This window comes from Aethina tumida, chromosome 1, assembly GCF_024364675.1.
Source record: "Aethina tumida isolate Nest 87 chromosome 1, icAetTumi1.1, whole genome shotgun sequence".
NCBI classification, from domain to species: Eukaryota; Metazoa; Arthropoda; class Insecta; order Coleoptera; family Nitidulidae; genus Aethina; species Aethina tumida.
In genome coordinates this window covers 70,560,737-70,584,196 of record NC_065435.1, presented here as the reverse complement: position 1 = coordinate 70,584,196, position 23,460 = coordinate 70,560,737, and the positions used below count along the sequence as shown (strand labels likewise).

General features: G+C 29.3%; 1 protein-coding gene across 1 annotated transcript; it reads left to right on the top strand.

Moving 5' to 3' along the window:
* The first annotated feature begins 440 nt into the window (after nt 1-440).
* On the top strand, nt 441-21,741 carry LOC109596710 (cardioacceleratory peptide receptor). Its single transcript, XM_020012281.2, has 9 exons — nt 441-623; nt 18,863-18,998; nt 19,492-19,595; nt 20,197-20,290; nt 20,372-20,467; nt 20,528-20,725; nt 20,775-20,864; nt 21,229-21,409; nt 21,465-21,741. The coding sequence occupies exons 1-9, from the start codon at nt 543-545 to the stop codon at nt 21,634-21,636; spliced, it is 1,152 nt and encodes a 383-aa protein (XP_019867840.2). The 5' UTR covers nt 441-542; the 3' UTR covers nt 21,637-21,741.
* The last annotated feature ends 1,719 nt before the right edge of the window (nt 21,742-23,460 follow it).

Below are 23,460 nucleotides of genomic sequence, written 5' to 3'. Positions count from 1 at the left end.
ATACATACATACATTTATGGGGTGTGTCTTTTCCTCTATTATTCATTAAAATAAAAAAAAAGAAAGTGGTGTTTTCATCTTCAATATGAGCCATACTGTATAAACTATATATAACTTTGTAAACTTAAAGACAAGTAACAAATAAATGGTAAAAAGGGGGAAGAAAATATTTATTTTTGTTTTCAGTGGAGAACAAACTTTCGCTGAAACCATGCAATCCCATTTATCGCTGCGATCTCGGCAACGATGCACACAAAGTCCGAATTATTAAATCTGATAAGACCGCATCCGTCCGGGATGCATCTTCGAGTACGGCTGGATCGCGCATGCCGACGAAGAAATGTGGAATATATATTAAAAAATAACCGTGTTTTCGCAGTATACGTATTCCAAATTTTGTTAGACGCGCGCCACTCGGAATACTAAGCGGACACGCCGTCACACCGGCCGTTCTGCCGTTGCGACTAGCCGATTTGAATAAATTTCAGTTCTTGTGTGCCGCTCCGGTCCGACGATTCGGCGATCTGCAGGCCGATCCGAGGATGGATCCCGAGTTCGAATTGAATGTGACTGGCCAAATGACCGATGCCAATCAGACGCTTGACAAGTTCTATTTTTATGGTGTAAGTCATTTTTTATTATCACGAATTCAACAAGTTCTTCTGACAAAATTTATCGGAACAATTAAATTATTATACTAAAATTGTATTGTAACTGCAACATTTTATTTTATTTTTTAATTGTATTCCTCCTATCTGTATTTTTTTCTATATATGTAGTTACTCTAAATTATTTTAATTAGCAGTAATAAATTAACTGTATTTTTTATACACCCATTTTATTCTGATAAAATGGACCGCATATATTTTGTTGGAAATTTAATTATTTTCTTTAATACAAGATTTCATCTTTTGGTCATTAAAAGTTTCTGTCTGAAACTAACTTAATTGGGTCTTGTCTACATTTGGTAAAATATGTAAAATCAACGATAATCTCTACTGTGGCATAAAAAAGAAACTAACTTTTGAAACTCAAATTGGTTAATAATAATTAATAAATATTAATGTACATAATACATTGTGCTAGTTTTTTAAACGTTTTACTTGTTACTTTAAGCAATTTGAATAAAATTTACATACTGTTAACCTAGTAGTGCTTAGATGAACAAAATTCATTAAATAATTTTCCAGACTTTAATAAAGTTTAACACTAATTTCAAAATTATTAAATATTAACGCCTATTCGAGTATTCCTGACCTTAACTCCAATTACAAAAAATATATTTATAACTAACTAATAAAATAATATGAATATTTTTAAAGAATCAATATAAACAAACTATTACTTGTTTTTATGTTTGTGTAAATGTGACATACTTTGATCTTTTTAATTTATTAAAATACAATTTTAGAAAATATACAGAAACAAATTAAACTCAGAAATAAAAATGATTACGATTTTAGAAATACAGTTTTTTATCCACAAATAATTCCCCCAAACTTAATTCGTTCAAAATTGCGCCTTCGGGTAAGACTTAATCATAGGTCACAGGTCTTGATCTATATAATTGAATATCAATTGTGCCATACGTTTTTTTCTGTAGAATTAATTCAAATTGTATGTGTTTTGGCGATTCGCAGCTGTCTCCATTTTTAACATAAACTGGAACGGATTTATTATTTAATTCTGCATCCGAATTATAGAAAAACGAAGTGATCGCCTGCAGATTAAAGAAAGATATCAGAGGTAATGTATAAAAATTGAAAAAGCTAACTCTTGTAACTGTAACTACAATTAAAAAACAAAACAATTAAAAATTATACTGATTAAAATTAAACATAAATATTTGAAATAAAGCAAAAAAATCATATTTGGAAATAGGAGTACAAGGTAGGACTTTTAGTCTGACCTCTTTTTAATTGTTGAGAAAAGATAAGCGAACATTATATGACTCCATAATTATGTAGTTCAGTGATTATGACTAATTGAATATGACAGAAAAATAGTTTTCCTCTTCTTTGATGATTTTCTAACTTTCAAGCACTAAGTATCACAGAATATTTTCTTTATTTGATTGTTTACAGGATTCTTTCACGAACATTTTGAGCTTATAAATATGCATGCAGCCTACGATAAATTATTGGAACAGTGTCTTTTCATTTTTTTATACATGCTTATTTCTCCATTTTCTTGATACTTACAATAATTACTGTTTTGCGAGGTAGATAATCTCAATAGGCAAGATCAGAAAATTATTACGTTATATACATGCTGCTAATTCAACTCTTATCGAAGCAAGTAGAGTTATGTCAAATCCTCTCCATATAAATATCGACCTAATAAAACAGGATTTTAGATGTAAGTAGCCTTGCATTTTAATATATGAGGATTTTAGATGTAAGTAGCCTTGCATTTTAATATATTATCATAGTTTTTCAGAAACTGTGTTTCTAAAATATTAAAGAATGTTTAATGATTCTCAAATATGTAAATTGTGCAGGAAGGTGACGAATTTGTGCAGAAATTAAATGATTGATGATTATTTTGATTATCATCTAAGGTTGAAGATTATGTTTTTTTAGAAAACTAGAAAATTGATAATTATATAAAAATTGTTAAGAATTTACTAGTTTTTTTTTTACTATGCTGTAGTTGTTAATATGCACTTAAAATTATGTTTTCTTATATATAAAAATATATTCTTATGATGTAAGAACATTTTCACCAAAATATAATTATGGAAATTAGGTATCCGGATTATTGGAAAGTGTGCATGTTAAGTAATTAATGCTGAAGAAAATAATATTAAGAAGTACAAATAAAATTCAACATCCACTCTTTCCTCAATACAAAGATAAACTACATACTTTTTTGCAGATATTTCATAGTGTAGCCCATTTCAAAGGGGGCACTTCCATAAAATTTGTATTTTTTTGTCCGATTTTGACAAACTTCTTTTTCAATTGTAAGACATTAAAATATATAATTATAGAGAATATTTCATGTTTTTTGGCAAATCCTACAGGGTAATTTTTAGACATGAAAATTGAACAAATCATACGTAAATTTTTTATAAACAATCTATTTACACCACTGGATTAAGCACCTCCTGAAATGGTTATACACCCAATTTTATAAAAAATATGCTTACTTTTATGAATTTATTTTTTAATCAATTGCCCTATAGGTTATTTTGTCGATAAGTACATATTTTCAAGCTTTACAATTGAAAAAAAGTTTGTTAAAATCGGACAAAAAATTAAATTTAGTGTCCGCTTTCAAATGGGGCACACTATATATCAAATAAAAAAACAAACATTTTCAAATAATAATGAAAATTTCACTTGTAACTAGTGTTATTGATTCAAATTTAGTTAGCTGATCAATTTGAAAACAAAAATTATAATCGTAGTTAATTTCAATATCAAATTTTTCTGGCCTATTAATAAAGCGGTTCTTGTTTACCCATACTAACAAACCTGCAGAAATTTCCATTACACTATTTACCATTAAATATTATTAAACACACGGCTTAATTAATAAGTGTTTATTTACGTATGCGTGGTTGGTAAACCGCCTAAATCAACAAATTAAATATATATATATATATATATATATATATATATATATATATATAAAAGATGTAACCTTACGTTTATTTAAATTATGAATCGATTCGCCGAATAGTTAAATTAGCATCTAACTAACAGATACCGATTGCGTATGCAAACTATTCGCAAAGTACGAGAACATAAGAACCTCGAAATGTTGCTCTATGCAAAGTGAGCGTTCCGTTTTAATTAAAGCGGCTGTTTCAATTCGAACACAATTAAATCGCTACCGGCGAAATTGGCCAATGTCTTGTAACAAAACATATTCGATATAAATAAATGCGTGAAGGAATCAGATCGTGGAAATGTCATTACGACGGTGAAAAATAACCGAAATTAATCAAATCTGTATGTCGCTTCCTTTCCTTCCCGTAACCTATTTCTGTAATTGTTCCGGGGCCGCGCTCAAAATTGCCCCGGTTCCAAAACACCCCGTCGAAAAACAATCCCGGAACTTAATTAGTACTCCTTCCGGATTGGTTTTCGGTCAATCGCTCGGTGAATGCGTCGCGACAAAACAAACCGGCATCGGTCCCATTGTCGGTTTCGAATTTTTGACACAAAGCAGTATGTTTCACTGGAAATTAAATTTGTATTAACGTTGCATTAATGTCATGAATGTGCTTTGGGTTCTAGTTTCCATTGCAACGGGAAAATTATAATGTGCAATTTAATTTTGATTTTGTTAAAATGAACTTACACATTGTTGTTGTATTTTATTGTCTAAAGTTTTTACACAGTTTACACTCAATCTACGTACGTGAACTAGAGATTAAAATTGTTCTGATTAAGTTTAGGAATTTATGAACGATTATTGAAAACGTTTTTTGTTTTTTAAATAACAGCAGGAATAGATTTAATTGATTCTAAGCAATTTTCTGGAAAATATATATTAATAAATATAATTCGACATTATTAGATATTATTATACCAAAACTTTTAAAAATACTCATACAGGCGATTTGATAAATTAAACAAAATATTTGTCAAAAGTCAACTAAAGAAAAAAATTGAGGGTTGTATTTTGTAAATAATAGAAAGAGTTTTCGTGGTAATAATAGGAATATGATACATTTAATTGATTTTAAGAGAAATGTTATTGATAAAGTACCAGTTATTTTCTATCCTAGTCTACCACTGAGTCTTAAATAAAAGAAATTCCAATTATTGAATTGGTTGAATTTTGGTTTAAATAATTAAAGTTTCTGTTTTTTGTGGTGACAGAGTAGATTTAAGTGGTTTAAAAAATGTTTAGAAATACAGTTTGATATTATTGTTTGTTCTTATATAAAAACTTTTAAAAATAGTCGTATAAACGATTCGAAAAATTGAACAAGAAATTTGTCAAAAGTTGAAATAGTGTTACCTTTTTTATGAATTTATTTTTAAATCAAGTAGTCTATAGAATAAACTGCCAAAAATAGCACAAATTATCTTATTTTTCAAGAATATTGGAACATTCAACTTGATTAAAAAATTATTTCTTTCATTTTCTATTTGATAAATATTAAAGTAGTAGCGACTTCCTAATCTAGTTTGCCTAAGGGTGTTAATAAGAGAAATTTCAATTATAATGAATTTTTATTTTGAAAATAATTAAAAGTTTTTGTTTTTTTTTTCGGCGACAGTTGGGATATATTTAATGGATTTTAAATCTTTTTTTAGAGAGTGTGTATTGTTAAATATAGTACGACATTATTTAATATTCTTATGTCAAAAACTTTTATATATATATATATATATATATATATATATATAAGTTGAAATATTAATTACTTTTTATCTTGGTCTTTCTTCAAGTGTCAATTAAATAGGAAAAATTCTAATTATAAAATTATAGAAACTGTTAAAAAAACACGGATAGATTTGAAAATTTAATAAATTTTTTTGTGGTGTCAATTAAAATAGATATTAGATTAAAATAATTAATTTTAAGTTTTTATGGAAAATGTATATGACATTAATAAATATAGTTGTATAAACGATTTGGAAAATTTGAATAAAAGAATTGTCAAAAGTTAAAATAGTAGTTATTTTCTACCTTGGTCTCTGAAAAATAAATATATAAACAAATGCATTTGGATATTTTTTGGATATTAACATATTAAAACTGTGGTTTATCAGCGATTTAAAGAATTGAAAAAAAAAATGGAAACAAGTTAAAGTAGTAGTTATTTTCTAATCTGGTCAACCAATTAAATAAAAAAATATGATTATCAATTGTGTATTATAATTTATAAATTATCATAATTAATTTGGTTGGTTATACATTTTTCTTTAGTGATTTACATCTTAGATAAAAAAACATAAAATTAAAGCTTTTTCTTTGGTGTTTTTAACTTTAGATAAAAAAGCATAAAATTAAAGCTTTAAGCTTTCAAAATTACAAAACTGGGTAAGTTAATCCTTTATACTTTGACCACAACAAAAAAACATTTTCTTTTGACTTCAGAATTATATTTAATTAAACTTAAAATGTCCGTTAACAGTTGCTTTCAATTTACTCCAATCCATTCCATTATTATTTCATAATTTGACTCTCAAGTGATCAATAAAGAAAACTAAATATTCTATTTATAAAAGTTCTTTAGGAATATTGTTCTCGTTGATATGTTGACTTGTTCGAGTGGTTTCGCATTTTCTCTCATTCTGTTTACGACACTTGAAAAGGTCTGTTTCCACATGGAAAACACCATTATAAAAATTTGTCGCATCCCTCCGACGAATGGTAAATCATCGAGCGTCTTATAATATCGCGAGTTCTGGCACTAAATTAAATTTATGTTTCATAAAGTATCGTGATTTTATTGTCGGTGCGCCGTGGCGGAAGGTGAAGGTTCGACCTTGTGGGCCTTTATTAGCCCTCTTGTACCATCCAATTCTGGATATTTGTGAGGAAGTCATTTGTGTAGTAAAATACTTCATGAAGCAGTTCTTCGAGACTTGTAAAATGTATTGAGGAAAGCTGAGCGTTATATATTAATTTAAGCGGGATTTTATTTCAGTTGTCTTCCACACGAAACGGGATTTATTGCAAAAGTATGTCGTTCACTTCCTGCATTAAGTGGGTCAAACCAAACTACGGGTTTTTTGGGTATGAGGATCTGATGTCGCCTTAAAGAATGTTTTTCCATGATTTGTGAGTGTATTTGGGGGGAACCGGCCCAATTTGCAATAAAACACAATTGACGCCGGATTTTCCTAATTAAAATCGACAGGTTCGTTAAGGGATGAATTCCGGGCAGTCCGGGATTTCCTGATTGCATGATTAAGGGAGAAATCGATATTCATTGAACTGATTTTCTTTAATATATTAAATATTGAAAGGCGATAGATTTTTATTAAAATATTCAAACGAATGAATCCGTAGGAAGTGCATTATCATTATAATGCAACAAAAGGAATTTAAATAAGAATTAGTTGTGAGAAAGTACGAAATAAAACTTCATTTCAGATCTAATAATGATAGCTTTGTTGATAGTATTAAATTCGTATATCCGTCAAATAAAAATTAACGGTGAACTTGAACCCTGTTTATTGCGAAATCAGCTCGGACCTTTCAATCCTGATTGTATCCTTTTGATCGCGCCAATCCTAATTGCATTAAGTCCGACGAAAAGTCCTGATGGAAAAAAATTGGATCGGACATAATTTAGTGAGGCTCGGAAATAATCCGCTCTTGAAGCCGGATAATAAAAAACTTTAACAAAAAAAACTTTTTATTGGCTCTTTTCGTTACTTACATCCGGTATTCTGTTATGTATCATTTTCCCATTGACATAATCTGTTTTGTGTAATTCATTTCATTTTTATCGATGGATTTCATTGTGAGCTTGCCATTCGATTGTATTAGATCGAATGACAACCGATTAATTTATTTTTTATTGCTTTCGATGGTTTCCCAATAAGCAATATGTTCAATAATCCCAAAAATTGTCAATTACAATTAACATTACAATTAATTATGCCATATATAGATTATAAATACTACTTTTATTCCTAAATGACGTAGTTTAAACTTAGAAGAGATGGGAATTATTTTTAAGATTTTTCTAGAGGATATTTTTCCATATAAATGCAAATCGGTTCAGAAGTATGACTTAAAGGGGATGAAAATTTATTAGGACGTTATCTATTAATTCAAATAGGATTTTTATGAGGTTCTTTTATACATCTAGTCTCCAATATCGTAATTTTCACTAAATTTTTTGAAATAAATCAAACTTCCAAAAAATTAACTCCCAAATTTAGATAATATGGTAGTATAATTTTGTATTATTTGTATTATTTAACATATTTTTAAAAATTATTACATAATTATCTAATAAAATGTAACGGTGAGTTATTATTAGTCGTATTTTGTGTAAAAAAGTTTCCACAAATTACAGATTTTTTCCTCGTTCAGAGCTACAAACAAATAAAAGAAACAACAAGGATTAAAACAGTTCTGGTGAAAGTTTAGGGATTTATTAGCGGTAATTTAGAACTTGTGTTTGACGATGTATTTTTGACAGTGATAGAGATATTTTTATTTAACTTGGGAATCGTACTCATTTTTTAAACATTAATGTACTAAAACTTTGTAAATGTGAAATACAGTGAATCTCTAGAAGTCGAACTACGTAATACCATTGAAAATGGTTAACAATAGCTTTTAGGGTGAGAATTACTTTTTTATTTAATAACTCCATTGGCTTTATAATGGTAACAAAATATGGTAATTGATTAGAATCACGACTCCACCTACTTTCAGCCATAAAAAATTGAAAAATTGAGCTTTTGAGAAATTTTTTATTCAAAATATTCTATTCTTCAGCACATTATAAAGTAAGTTTAGATCGAGTATAAGAAATTAATATTTCTTAGAGAAAAATTAATTTTAAAATTGAAAAAAAGTTCGTTTTTGTGGTTTTTGCTCGAACAAAAATTTTATATTATATTTTTTTTTCAAAAAGTTCGTCAAAATTGTAGATAATAGAACTTTTAATTTTTTATGAATTTTTTAAAATTTAACAATTTTTATTAAACTGACTCCGTATGAGATAATCAGAAAAATTAAAATTTTCAGTTTTAGACAGCCTATTTTGATCCTTATTCTGGAGTGGGGAAGATTCCTTTGAAGGACAAAAGTAAACGTATTCAACTTCAAATATAATCTGAAGTTTGGAAAGTTACTAAAAATATAGGGTCGTGTTCGTTAATGAATTTTATCAAGGAGATGACAATATTGATACTTCAAAATTTTCTACAAGCGGTTATGTTATCAAGCTTTGTAGATCTCATTGCAAATTTGGATAGTTTTACATCATTCATACATACACAAGGTAATTTATTATTTTTTCTAACCTAGGAATTCATATTTAAACATAAAATATAATATAAATGAGTCACTTTTTTAAAAAACATTACACGAACTCCTTTCATTAATTAAAACTAATAAGTTTTGTAAAAATATATAGAGTGTGGCCCATTTGAAAGCGAGACACCACCATAAAATTTGTATTTTTTGCCCGATTTTGACAAACATTTTTTAATTGTAAGGCATGAAAATAGGTACTTACAGACAAAATGATATATTTTTTGGTCTAAAACTAAAAACAATAGCAAATATTTATAGAAAAACTACATCTCTGGATTTCCCCCAGGAATGGGTATACTCCAAATTTCACAAAATAATTATGTATATTCATAATTCTGTGGAAAAGTTAATGAGATCTGTGAAATAAACTGTCAAAAGTACAAATCTTATTTTTCATGATACTAGATTATTATACCAATAATACCATTCTTATTATTTTTATTTTTTATATTAATAACATACATATATATTACAAATTTTATTTATTTCCACCAAACCACTGTTCAGTTCAATACATTTATTACATATTTTTAGTAAATTCGTAGTTTTCTTTCTCAATTCATTTGATAATTCACATAATTGATTAATTCTACCACGAAAATTTGAGTTTTAAGAATTTTAGTTTGATTATAGTATAATTAGTATGGTATATTTGATATATACCCACTTCAGGGGATGATAGTTTTCCTATAAAAAATTTGCTAGTATGATTTATTCAATTTTCATGCCTAAAAATTATACAGTAGATTTCGGTTTTGGGATAAAAAACGTGAGATTTTGTCTGTAATTACATATTTTTATTTATGTTGAAAAAAAGTTAAAATCGGATAAAAAATACAAAATTTTCCCACTTTCAAATGTGCCACACTATATAAACATGTTCTATAATTGACACATAGTAAATGTACAATTTTTAATTTGAACATTTGTCCACGGTTGACCAAGATTAGTTCTGGGGCATGATGTAAAATCAAAAATCCGTTGTAAAATTTATTTTACATTTGAATTTTAGATTGAAAATGGTTCTAATATAGGGAGATACAATTATTCGTTGAGTATAATAAATTGCCCTTTATAATATTATAAATCGGTACAAAATATCTTTTGTGATCAGAAAGGAGTAGAATGACTTTTAATTAAGCACTTCGTCAAGTGTGCGGATATCAAATTGCCCGAAATAATAAATTACTTAAAAGGCAACCAATTTCGGACGAGACTCCTTAATTCCGTCCCTTTAATTAATTGAAAATAATGAGAAACACGATAAGTGATCGTTTGTTAAATGTGAATGAACCGGAATTTCCGTTTGGTACCGAATTTTGCAATTATTCAACCGGCTCGCACTTAATCAACAGGCGAATCTCTTCAATAACAAATTATAATTGAGTGAATTTCCAAACCACAACACCGATATTTTGGTTTAATGTTATGTGTGAACATCGTATCGAGTTCTTGTACGTGATAAATGTGAAAAATAATAATATCGTTTTGCTTGATAAAAACCGCACGTATGCAGATCAATTGTTTCACGTATTAGAACCCGATACATTCGCCTAACAAATTAGAATTGCGACTAATTTATTTTTACCATCATTTGGATTCACGATCAGTTCCGGATGAATTGCGGTCGACAAAAAAATATTGGGTTTGTTGTTTAGGGAATGAATTGTTACATGTCTTAAAGGAATACTACCAAGTTCGTTGTGCATTTGAATCAAATCTTATTGCTGAAAATGTCATTTCAATTATATTTTAAAGGGGTGGGTGATTTAATAACGAATTCTCAAAATTGTTCACCAACTTGAAGTCGCTTTTCTATGGAAATGAGGAAGTAATTTAGTAAAATTGTAAAACCTCTGAGAGCAAGGATTAGCAATATTTGCACCACTCTCATCGCTCAAATAGTGTCGATGCTGAAGGGAATTTTGGGGGAGAAAATCTGGCCAACCTTTGTTGTCATCCCCATTCAATAAGAAATACACGGGGTACGTCAAAACTTTTGGTTCTTTATGAAAGAAAATGTGTTATATATATTCAAAAATTGTCAGTTTGCGTGACAAGAATGTTAAACGAATTCACTGATTTTTAATATAATTTATCCACACTTGGTCAACGTGTCCGACAGTTATACAGTGGCAAAACGTTTTATTTCTTGTTCCACGAAAATTCTGATAAATTCCGTCGTTTTGTCGTAATAAATCTTAATTCTCGCCGTCCGTTTTTGCCGTGTTCGCACCCATGTTCCCAATAGATCCGTTTTCGTAGCAAATAAAATGTCGATTTAACTATTTGTTTGTATAAAATCGGCTAATTAAAAGGAAAAAGTTTAAGCCAACTGTCGACACACGCGTTCCGAAGTTTACGATTTGAAAGTAATACTAAAAACAAACACTATATCAAAGAATTTTTACCGTTTCGCATCAGACCAAATAAATTATAATAAAATAACGGGCGTACGTAACATTTTAACGGATTATTTTTAGAACCAATGGACCTAATCGTATTTGGGTGAAATTAATTCGTATCTTATATTCATACAATCATTTCCTTTCGGTGTGACCGCATGTATAAATGTCTCATTAGATATCAATGAAAATGGTATATGGTTAGTTGTGCATATAAATCTGATATCCGCTCAGTTACATTGTTGTGCCATTTTAAAATATCTAATGAGCATGTTTAGTCACATAAATTAATATATTTTGGACTGGAACCTCGTGATTGATTTTTTACCGACGAATAATCTTAAAAACTTGTTACTTGTTTGTTGTTCAATAATTATCAATTTATTTCAACATTTAAATTTTTTCATATCTCATTTACTACTCTTTTAGAATTGTGTCAAATATGTTCAACATACAACTAAAAATGTATTTATACTGTTGAGGGCTAAGCTTATCAAAATTAATAGCAAAATAGTTTAAATGTTTACTTATCTTTTGACAAAAAATTCAAGTTTGCTAATATTAATTTTTTAAAAATGAATCATTTTTATGTTATCTTTATATAGTTTCCTAATGAGCAAGTATAATAACAATTTGAAATGGACCTTCGTAATACCAATACATGAGGCTATTTTATTTTTTTTTTTTCTTAATGAGGAATTACTAATTTATTATAACTTTCACAATTTTTTGATATTTTGTTACTGGGTGTTTAAAATGTATTAAATATATTCAGTATACAATTAAAAATGTATTTACATTGTTGAGTGCTAAGCTTATCAAAATCAATGGAAAAATAATTTTTAATTTTTACTTACCTTAAGGTATTTTAATTTCTTTTTTTTTGTTAGTGAGAAATTACTAATTTATAAATTTTGCTTATTGAGCCTTTAAAAATGATTAAAACTTTTAATTTAAATATTTACACTGTTGAGTGCTAAGCTTATCAAAATTAATGGAAACGTATGTTAAATGTTTTTTTCTTTAAAAATTTTATCAGAAAATTTTTATGTTTGATTCGTATACATACAATTTGAAATGGACCTTCGTAATTGATTATTCACCTATCATGGGCAAGCTTTTTTTCTTATCAATTAATATCCAAAAAATGAAAAATAATATATAAATAAAATATAAAAAATATTTAGTCATTATTAATTTATTAATCACGTTAATATTAGGTATTAAGAACAGTTATATCCTTGCATCGTCGATTTATGCTTAAAATGATTTGATGATGATGGGTTTCATACTATCGAATTGATATCTCATTTGCTACCATACTAGTCAAATCTTAGTACAAATCCCACGTCTAAAAGATAATTTTGGATTACCAGAGGAGTATATCGTCGAGTATTCTCCTGCATGAGTAAGAATTTGGACAAATATAAGAAGCATAAGCAACACCTTTTCTTCAAGAATGTGCAATATGTAATGGTCAGCGTTAAGGATACAGTTGGAAAACACCACTAGATCGATATGATCTTTCAACATGTCTCCCGACACCAAAACTAAGTTTAATCTATCATTATCCACGGTTAATGTTAAACCTTAATGCTTCCCTGAGTATTCTGAATCGTTTTGAGACTTAGTTGGACATATTTAATAGTTTCAAGATGAGACTGCAACATTTTTGTTTTAACATATTGTGGCCTTAAAATAAAAAGTCTTGAGATACGGTCTTGACCAAGCTTTGCAACCTCTGCCAGCTTTTAGCTCTTCGAGTATGGTCACCCATTTTCCTATACCGTTGCAATATTCTGAAAATGTATGTATGTGGTACATAGTTTCCCAATCATTCAACGAAAATTCGAACCTCCAACAGCTTGGACCGTTCTTCATATATCAAATTTATAGTATCGCATTACGTTTGATATCATTAAATAATTATTAATATTATTAATTTATTCAATAATTTACTGTAAAGAGGAATCCAAACTAACATATTTTATCAGGAAATGGCACATTTCACACAAAATATTCAATACAAAAGCTATTAATAAACAGTACATACGACGTTGATTCAAAATAATGGGAATCATTTACCCTTTACAGGTGAATTAAATTTATTTCGAAAATTATAGAAATATTTAGCAGTGTGGTTTATAGAGAAAACATACATTTTATATATTTTAGGGTAATTTAGGTGCGCGGAATATGGAAATTTATGTATTTAAATATTTGTTAATGAAGAATTTTGTTTTTGTGCCTTTACAAATGTGTTAAATACTCTCAGTAAGCAATTAAAAATAAAATGTTGAGTTCTAAAATGTCACAAACAAAAGTTTATGGGAAAATGATTTAATTTTCAAGTGGAAAATCTTTGTTATTTGTTCTAATATTCATAGTGTTGTTGACATATGAGTATACAGTTAGTTTAAAAATATTTATATTTAAACAATATATATTTTTAAATATACATACATTAATAAATTTATTTTGCATAGCATAGGGTATAGTGAATAAATATATACATTTATAAATGTTTTTTAAACCAGTTTTTGTAAGAATGTCGATTCTTTTTGATATTTTAAAATGTTATATTTTGGTTAGTGCTGTTTTCTAATCTAATTTTCCAATTTACATTTAAATTATTAAAACATTAACATAATTGATGAGTTCTTCTTTTCTATAATCATAAAGATATCTTTGTTTAATTCTATTAAAATTGAATTATTTTGATTAAACAAGGTACCATGACTTTTAATTAAGCAATACCCGTCTTGATAAAAAAATATTGAAAAACACGAAAATCTGTAGTTGTGACACATGTGGGATAATCCGATAATCCTTTAATTAAGGAAATCATCCGGTTAGATGAGCCGTAAAACAGTCCGCAAATGGTAATGCTATCTATTATGGTAACGAGGGAATCAAGATATTACAGTGGCAATTTCGCGACGAAGAAACATCATAATTTTCTCTAATGCACGCTCCGTTTTTCTCCAATAGAATAAAAAGACTGTGTGCACATTGCAACGGATCATTAAGTCGTTAAATTCGATCGTAATTTTTCGATTTTTTTGAGTGAATATGAATTCAGTGTGATTATCGCGTTGAGTGTTTCTTGCAATATGAACGGATTAAAGTTAAAGCTTTTACACCGTCGTTTTTCATTCTTATACACCAACACGCCTCGAATTAATGATCCAAGAAATGTATTTTATATTCAGATTTTTACAGCGGGATATTATATTTTTAGTCGTTTGGTTAGAATTACTTAACTGAGTTGACGTAGGTGGGATTATACTGAAAAACAAAGTTACACCGCTTTTACGGAACGAATGAAAATAGTTACCATATAACTATATATTAAATATAAAATTTTCATAAAATATTTTTCGCACTCTTGTATTTTCTTTTTACGAAACGCGTAAGTAGTATTACTCTGCACGGTTCTACCAATATGCACAAAAAGCGGTCTTCCCGTTCCTCAAGCATACTTGAAAGGATCATATTCAAAACAATAATAAAATACTTACCTTCTGCTACGACAATATCAATTTCAAAATGTATTTATGGAATTTAATATATGACAAACAAATTCTCATGATTTTGTAATATGTTTTGATTTACATTAATCTGTTTTTCCTAGAATGTATATTTATTTGCATTTAAATTGAACGGTTTTGTCCGTTCACATTCAGGATTGTTATTTGTTTATTTGTCTGAAAATTACAGTGAATCCTACAATAACCGGAATTACTGGAATAACAGGAATAACAGAATGAAAGATAAAACTAATCTGATATTCTCAACTTGAGTTTAAGAGCTTCTAACGAGAGTTGATTGTTATAAATGTTCTCATAGAATGTTACTTAAAAGGATTTACAATTACATTTGTGTTTGTTTACTTTAAAATACACTTTAAGTTATTAGGCAACAAATATCTTCTATTTTAAGTCTTTCGATTATGTTTAACGAATTGATGTCACTACATCTAAGTTACGAATTATGGCCAAACTATTCTATATATAGTTTAATCTTTGATAACTCGAATGTGTTAATAATTTGAACAAAATATTTGTCACAAAATTAGGTAAGTCTAATTTAAGAACAGAATCCTTAATTCCCTTACTAACCGTTTATATAAGTTGATCATAGTTTGTGATCAGGATCTGCATCTAATTTAATTTCGAACAGCTTACATTTTGTTTTATTAGTCTCTGATGTAAAAAAGGTATAAAATAAGGAAGATGTGGTAAAGAAGATTCTTTTTAGATAGTTTATCCATTTTTATTTACATAAATTAAATTTTTATTATATTTGTTTATACACTTATTCGATTAGTAGTTTCTGAGGTATGGCCAACGATTATTATTTGGCCACTCATACTCATTTTGTAGTTTATTTGATAATTTGTTTTCTGGCAAGTTATACTTTGACTAAACACAAAACACAACATGTGTTATAACCATTGCTGTTTTCTAACAAATTATTATTATTATTTTATTTAAAATATAAGGAACAAAAATATTTCACTCAAAGTACTGGCCATCACTAGCCACTACTTTTCCCCATCTTTCTGGTAGCATACAAATTCCTCGTCGGAAAAACCATATGCCTTTTGAGGCTATCAAATAATCGATCCATTCTTTAATATCTTCGTAAAAATAGTTGTTCAGCAAGGGTATATGCCATCGAATGGAATAGGTGAAAATCGGAAGTGGCTATGTCAGGTGATACAGTGGGTGGTGTACAACTTCCAGTTGAAGCGGTTTCAGTGTTTGCAACATGGGGCAAATGTCATGTAACAAAATCTACTTGTCGATTCTCTTGTCGTATAGCGGTCGATTTTTTTTTGGGCACGACTCAAACGCATCAGTTGAAGTGGATAGCAATCTCCCATGATAGTCTCATTCGGTTTGAGCAGTTCATAATAAATTACACCCTGCAGATCTTACCAAATGCAGAAAAGAAGCTTCGAACCATGAATATCTGGTTTAACGAACGATGTTCATACATGTCCGAGTTTACTCCACGATTACCATAGTGTATCTACTTTTCGTCGCCAAACACGATTTTCTACACTTTATATTACCGTAGTGTATCCACTTTTCATTGCCAAACACGACACAAAAGCTGTCCTTGCTTCTGGGTGACTCCTAACACTTTTAAATGGCTTGAAACTATTAACTCATATTAACTAACTATTAACTACTTGTAATGTTTTTACAAGTTCTGCCATCGCTTGACATCGGTCTTAAACAAATATCTCTTCCAATTATTTATCTTCAAATGCGCCAGAACATTGTTTATCCTCAAGTTCAAAATCATTATTTTTAAAGCATCGAAACCAGTCTCTGCATGTCGTATCTAACAGAGCACTGTTATCGCAAGAATTGCGTGTGTGCTTCACAACAACAGATTTCCTTTGAATAAAATAGTGCAATAAAATTTCTCGCAAATACACTTTATTTCGAGCAAAAGTAGAAATAAAAATTACTTTGTTTAGAATAAAGTGAACTAGCATACACTGAAATTTAAGGTATATTTTTGCAGGTGCGTCACCGCTACTGCCATTTTTGAAGTTTTAATATAATTTTATTTTAGATTTTATTAAATAACTTCTGTTTAAACCAATACTTTTGTGCGAAATTCTGAAAATATTGTAAATTAAAGAAGCACCTCGTAAGACAACAAACGTATTTTAGAACCTTTATAACTTCTACATTCTTTTATATTTTAATTTGTTGAAATACCATTATTGGGTAACAGTTAATTTTCATTTAAATAACTATAATATTGTTTAACTGAGCCTCACTAGTTATGGAAGAGTTTACATTAAGCGTGAATTCCGTAATAAAATACATTTATGAAAACAATCTCACACGATTTCACTAAAAAATCATAATTTTTTACATAAAAAACTATAGTATTATTTAACTGTAATCCACCAACTTTCACTGAATGATTATAATTTCTTATATAAAAATAATATTAAATTATTATTATTATAAGTTTTTCAATATTGAATATAATGGCGTTCAAAAATGGCGAATGCGTATCTTTTTATTCAAGATCAGATTAAATGAGATTTTTGAGGGAAACATTTAAATTTATGCGTTTTTCCAGACACTGGGACCACCATAAAATTGAAAACCACTTCTTTGACAGCTTTTTATCTGGCTAGACAAACGTATGTAAGTTATGGAAATGGATGAACAGTCAGATAATGTAATGAACTCAACCCAGTAAATTCAATTTTTGCATACAGTTTTAGTTGTTTTCAGTCTACCATCTGCATATGTAACAAACAAACTGTTTGATGTTGTTAGAACAGATTCGAAAATAAACTTCACAGTTGAACAATAGCAAAACAAGCTGCTTCATAATATCTAAAGCAACCTTAGACTTTTTATAATTACTTCCCCTAACCTTTTATTATAATTAATGTCTCCTTTAATTTGCCTACCCGCTTTTCTTACCCGCTCCAACAATACGAAATCGATAAATTTACAAAATAGAATAATGATTCGAAACTGATGCAAAAAATAAAATCCTAAAGTAAAATATGTACTTGCATCAACTCGTCGTTCTGCAATCTCACCTTTGGAGGCTCTTAGTTTTATTGGACGGGAAAGTGTGAGGAATGGGTAATGCGTGATAATGTTCCGACGTCAGTAATTTGTATTTACAGGGCCGGTTCGAATCTGCCCCCGGGCCTCGAATTTCCCGGAAATGGAAACGAATAAACGGGAAATGGAAATTAATTCTGCTTTTCGGTGAGCGATAAATATTTCTTCGGGCGACAAAATGTGTGAATTGTAATTATAGATGGGATTGGGATCGGACTCGTCTGTTTAAACCTGCGCATTCGCCATAATCATAACATCCAAAATAAAATAAACCCGATTGTGTAGATAAACTGAATTAGCTCATTTTTAAATTGAAACTAAGTTTATGAAAACATCACGAACAATTTTAGACTAAATCCGAATCTTTGTTAACAAGTCCCAAGGGGCGAAATAAATTTCGTTGTATTTTTTGCAAGCTGAATTCCTGAGTATTTCGAACAATAAAACGTCTCCCTCGCGTACTAAATCCTTGCTTTGCGTAATTTAAGTTTATAATTGCGCAAAACACCGTGCGAAACGTCCGTTTCAATTACGAATGTTTCCGCACACGTTTATCGCGACGAAAAGGTGGTGAAAATGGTTCGTTGCGTCGGTGTTATTTTTCTAGATTACGGGGATGAACTGGTTGTTATCTAAATAGCCTGTGCGTGTCACATTGATTTTATTTTATTTTTATTAATTCTATTTCGGGACGGACGCATCCATCATATGACTAATGATGCGGGATTATAGCTACAAATCGGGTCTTTTGTTAACTGGCACGGGGACTTATTATCAGTGAAATAAAATCATTTGTTTTAGTTTGATGAATTGACGACACATAACCTGTTACATAAGGCGGGAGATTTAATTATTTTTTTTTTTTTTCAGTCGTACCAGTTTCCAGTTCTATGTCTGTTGTTCGTTATGACCGTGGTTGGTAATTTGTTGCTCATGTACACATTAATCAAGGGGAAGCACAGGAAGAGCCGCATGAACTTTTTCATCATCAATTTGGCATTCGCAGGTGAGTGTATGGTGAAAGTTTTATCCGGGACATAAACGGTGTCGCGAGAACTTTTCTTTCCCAATAAGTTTATTTGAGTTGTAAAGGGTTCTAATGATTATTTTATTCGGGTTTATTTTGGACTGTACAGAAAATGGGAGGCCGTCTCAACTAATATATAAACTCTTTTGTATTGTTTTATTATTTAAATTTTATCGTTCGTAAACTCCTCGTTGAAATTTACATTCAATTCAATGCGATTTTTTTTAAAAGTACGTGAGATGTAAATTAATCTAATCATAAAATGATTTTGCATGACAGTTTAATTGTGTTTATCTGGACTAAATTTATGGAATTATGTATCTAATATGGGTTTAAATCATCTCGTGTACATTTTGGACCACGCTTTCGTAAATTATATCTTTTTGACACTTAAACCTGCAAAAAATTATATGAAAAAAATATATAAAGTATATTTAAGTTATTTAACTGCAATATTGTTATTATTTTTTAGATTTTACTGTTGGACTAATAAATATACCGACTGATGTAATATGGAAGATAACAATAGGTTGGTATGCGGGCAATATTGCATGCAAGATTATTAAATTTTTGCAGGTTTGTATTTCTCCCTTTACATATTTTTGATGAATAGATTCAAGGAAAATCAAATGCGATTAGTATATACAAAAATAGTATTTCTTTGAATCTATTTTCATCAATTGTGTGTATGTATGTTGTACCCTTGAATTTTAACAAGTAAATATAAAAATTGTTGTGTTTATCATAAACAGGATACATTTATATATTCTCGCCCACAGGAAATAATAAAATCTAAAAATCGACGACAGATAATGAAAATAAACAGAGCACAATATATTGTAAATAGTTTACATCGTAAATTATGATATTCTTGATCAAGTTCACGTAACATTCCATCAAACCTATTGACGTTTTCATTAACCTCCATATTTCATAATAATTATTGATATTCCAGTTTTAAAATTTATAGAGTGTTTAAAAGTTGAGAAGTTTTTAAGTCAATTTGGTGTTTTATTTTGCGGAAGAAATTTACCGCTTTTATCTTCTATCCAGTCACTCTCAATTTACTAACGTTGAAATAATCCAGAAACCGTCTTATTGATAGTAATAATTTGCTCTAGTTTCAAAATTTGAATATGAACTATTTTCAGGCGTAATGTATTTCAATATATTTTAGGTTCTTGTGATTTATGCATCAACCTATGTTCTAGTAGCTTTGAGTATCGATAGATACAATGCGATTAGACATCCCATGAAGTTCTCTCAAAGTTGTAAGTAATAAAACAAATACTCAATGACATTTATTTAATCGTTGTGCACACTTACGTTAAATACATATTAGTATTTTTTAGGGAAGAGGGCAAAGTGTTTGATAATTTCAGCATGGATTTCCAGCGCTTTTTTGTCTTCTCCTATGCTGTACATTTTTAAAGAGCGAGACATTCAAGGTATTAATATATTTTAATTTATTTCATTTGATTAATTTGATATAATTAATTAAATTATAGGTCGAATGCAATGTTGGATGATTGATATGGACATAATATACTTGAAAATTTATGTAACTTTAGCATGTCTGACAGTTTTAATTATACCAACAGGAATAATAAGCACTTGTTACGCTATAATAATAATTACTATTTGGACTAAAAGTAACGAAGTCGCCTTCCACCATGCCAAAAAATCTTCGTCCAACGGAAGACTTGGTAACAATTAAAAATATGGTCAAACAATTAATATGTGTAATTGTTTTAGGTTCTGACAATTCCAAAAGGGCAAGTTCTCGTGGTCTATTTCCGAGAGCAAAAATAAAAACCATTAAAATATCATTCATCATGGTTAGTGGTGAGTAATCCACATACAATATAATGAAAAGTTTCAAGTTGAAAGACAAAAATGGTGTGATATAAAAGAGTGCATCTTAAAAATAGGTTAATTTCTCTATCGACATAAAACCCACGCGTTCCCGCTTTCTCGCAGATGAATTCCGGGTTTATTCGCGCTTCCGGGAAACCCGAGCAAATAAACAATGTCAAATAAGCAACTTTATTCATTTTTTTTTTATTAAAGAAAACCACCATCGACTTTTTTATCTACACGAGCCACACGATCTTTACAAGTGCTATAACATAATTTCGATAAAATTGCGAGCGTAAACGCTAAGCACATTTCCTCAACCTACATGTAACCTGTTTTATTTTATTTTCAGCTTTTATCATCTGTTGGAGTCCGTACATGATTTTCGATTTGCTTCAAGTTTACGGACACATTCAGGAATCGCAAACAACGATGGCGATCGCCACTTTCGTGCAAAGCTTGGCGTTCTTAAACTCGGCCGCCAATCCCATAATTTACTGTCTGCTTTCCACCCAAACCTGTCGAACTTTATGGTAAATATTTTTTAGGTAGTTCTACATAATTTATATTGAAATAATTTTTATACAGGTCCTTGCCGCCATTTAAATGGATATGCAAGAAGAAAAAGAAGCGGCACTTGGACTATTCCGGTACCACTCAAAGCAGCAGTTTGTCTGAATTTTTGTCTAACAACTCGACTGTTAAGAGGCGCACCGAGAAAATATGTTTAACCAATACCCATTCAGTATTACTGCATTAAATAAATACCAAAAATTTGATGTTTATCATCCCCCTAACGATAAGTATTTATTACTGTATTTATTTTATATGTAAGCTAGTTTAGAAGGCATGTAATATAATGAAACGAGGAATGTATTTTGTGTATATTATTAAATAAATATGAAATAAATCGCATCTGTGTCTTTTTATTTACGTTTGAATTGAATATTTGCAGTTATTGAAATTAACGTCTATTCTTTGATACTTATTTTATAATTGAATATGCACTTTAATAACGATTCCTTCTTTGTTTAATGATGTTCCTATTGCTATTGAAATTGATTAAAAACTAATTGAAATTTAAAAAAATAGGACAATAAAATGATATTAAAGAAACTATTAAATTGAAACGATTTCATTCAAAACACATTAGTCTGCTTTTGTCTTAAATTTCAAAAATGTAAAAAATAACTGAATTAAAAGGATTGAGTGTTGGCAAATCCCACAATGAAATTACCAAAGCTAAAAACCGATCTCACTGGGCACCGCAAAACGTTTTGTGCAAACAGGGACACATGATATTAGGAAAACAACCGAGAAAGAAAAATAACTTGGGCTTTAGTGATCGTATTTGAAGCCGCGACTTATATAGGGTTGGCCACGAAAAATTGGCGTTTTAAAATTGTTGTAAAAAAACTGATCAATATTTTGTCTTTATTGAAATGCCTCAATATTCCGGTTAATGATGGAACACCACTTCATTCACATGGCTGCCGCGGCAGGCCTTGCAATAGCCGATTCTGTCGACCCACTTTTTCAACGCATTTTGTGTGGCCGGAATGTTGAGGCATTTCAATAAAGGCAAAATCATTGAAAAATATTTTTTCTTTTTTTTATAGCAATTTTAAAACGCAAATTTTTCGTGGCCCACCCTTTAGAAATAGTTCTGTTAAAGTTGATGGACTAGTGAGAACCACGACTATTAGGAGTGGATTTTCAAATGTAGGTTGGTAAAGAAATAAAACAGGTTCTAGATCAAAACTATCCCTTAATGATCAAAAGTGGTAGTTGGGCAGTTGCTATTGATGTCATCAAAGGGCATGTTGATATTAAGTTATCGGATAGTTTTAGTAAACATTCGTCTTCTGTGCGCGAATGTGTGCTGTGGGGTAGAGGAATGTTTTTGTCACTGATGTTAGAGGGTGTTATACTTGTTGTTGTTATGAATATTATTATTTTATTTAATTGCTATCAATATCCGTTTTTTATTTTTGTGTTGTTTGTGTTAGAACTAGAAGTAAACTTAAATAAATTTTATGAAATATGTCATAAAACTTACAATGGCTTTTGGACATATAAAACGTATAACCTTTGTCTTAATCAAAATAAAAAGAAAGTAAATATGTAAACACGTAGTCTATAAAGTGTTGTATTAAAAAAAAATACAAAAGTAGCCCAAATTTGAGATGTTTTTTATTGCTTATTATATATACCAATAAGATTAACGCAAAGAATTGTGACACGGTTTACATGCAGGAAAAGCTATAAATAAAAAAATCACGTTGTTATTGTTGTTATTATTATTATTTAATTAATGTCAATTACCCAAGGCAACAAATTTAATTTTTTTGGGTATTTTAATATTTTTACTTCTCCCGACTCTGGCTGCTCTAAGAATCACTAATGCATTCTTGTCCGATAAATTTATTGTATGATCTTTGCTATTATACTTTTAAATAACATTAATGTTTAAAAATTAAAAACTGCCTGATAACAAAATGCCAACTTACTTTCTGATGAAGTCAACACCAACTATTCATCTTAACACTAAAATCATCCCTAAATGCATCCTCATACTAAGGAT

Coding starts and splice junctions, on each gene's coding strand:
- LOC109596710 (XM_020012281.2), top strand. CDS start 543: ATGGATCCCGAGTTCGAATTGAATGTGACTGGCCAAATGACCGATGCC. Junction 19,596..20,196: donor AGATTATTAAATTTTTGCAG/GTTTGTATTTCT, acceptor AATATATTTTAG/GTTCTTGTGATTTATGCATC. Junction 20,865..21,228: donor ATCATTCATCATGGTTAGTG/GTGAGTAATCCA, acceptor TTTTATTTTCAG/CTTTTATCATCTGTTGGAGT.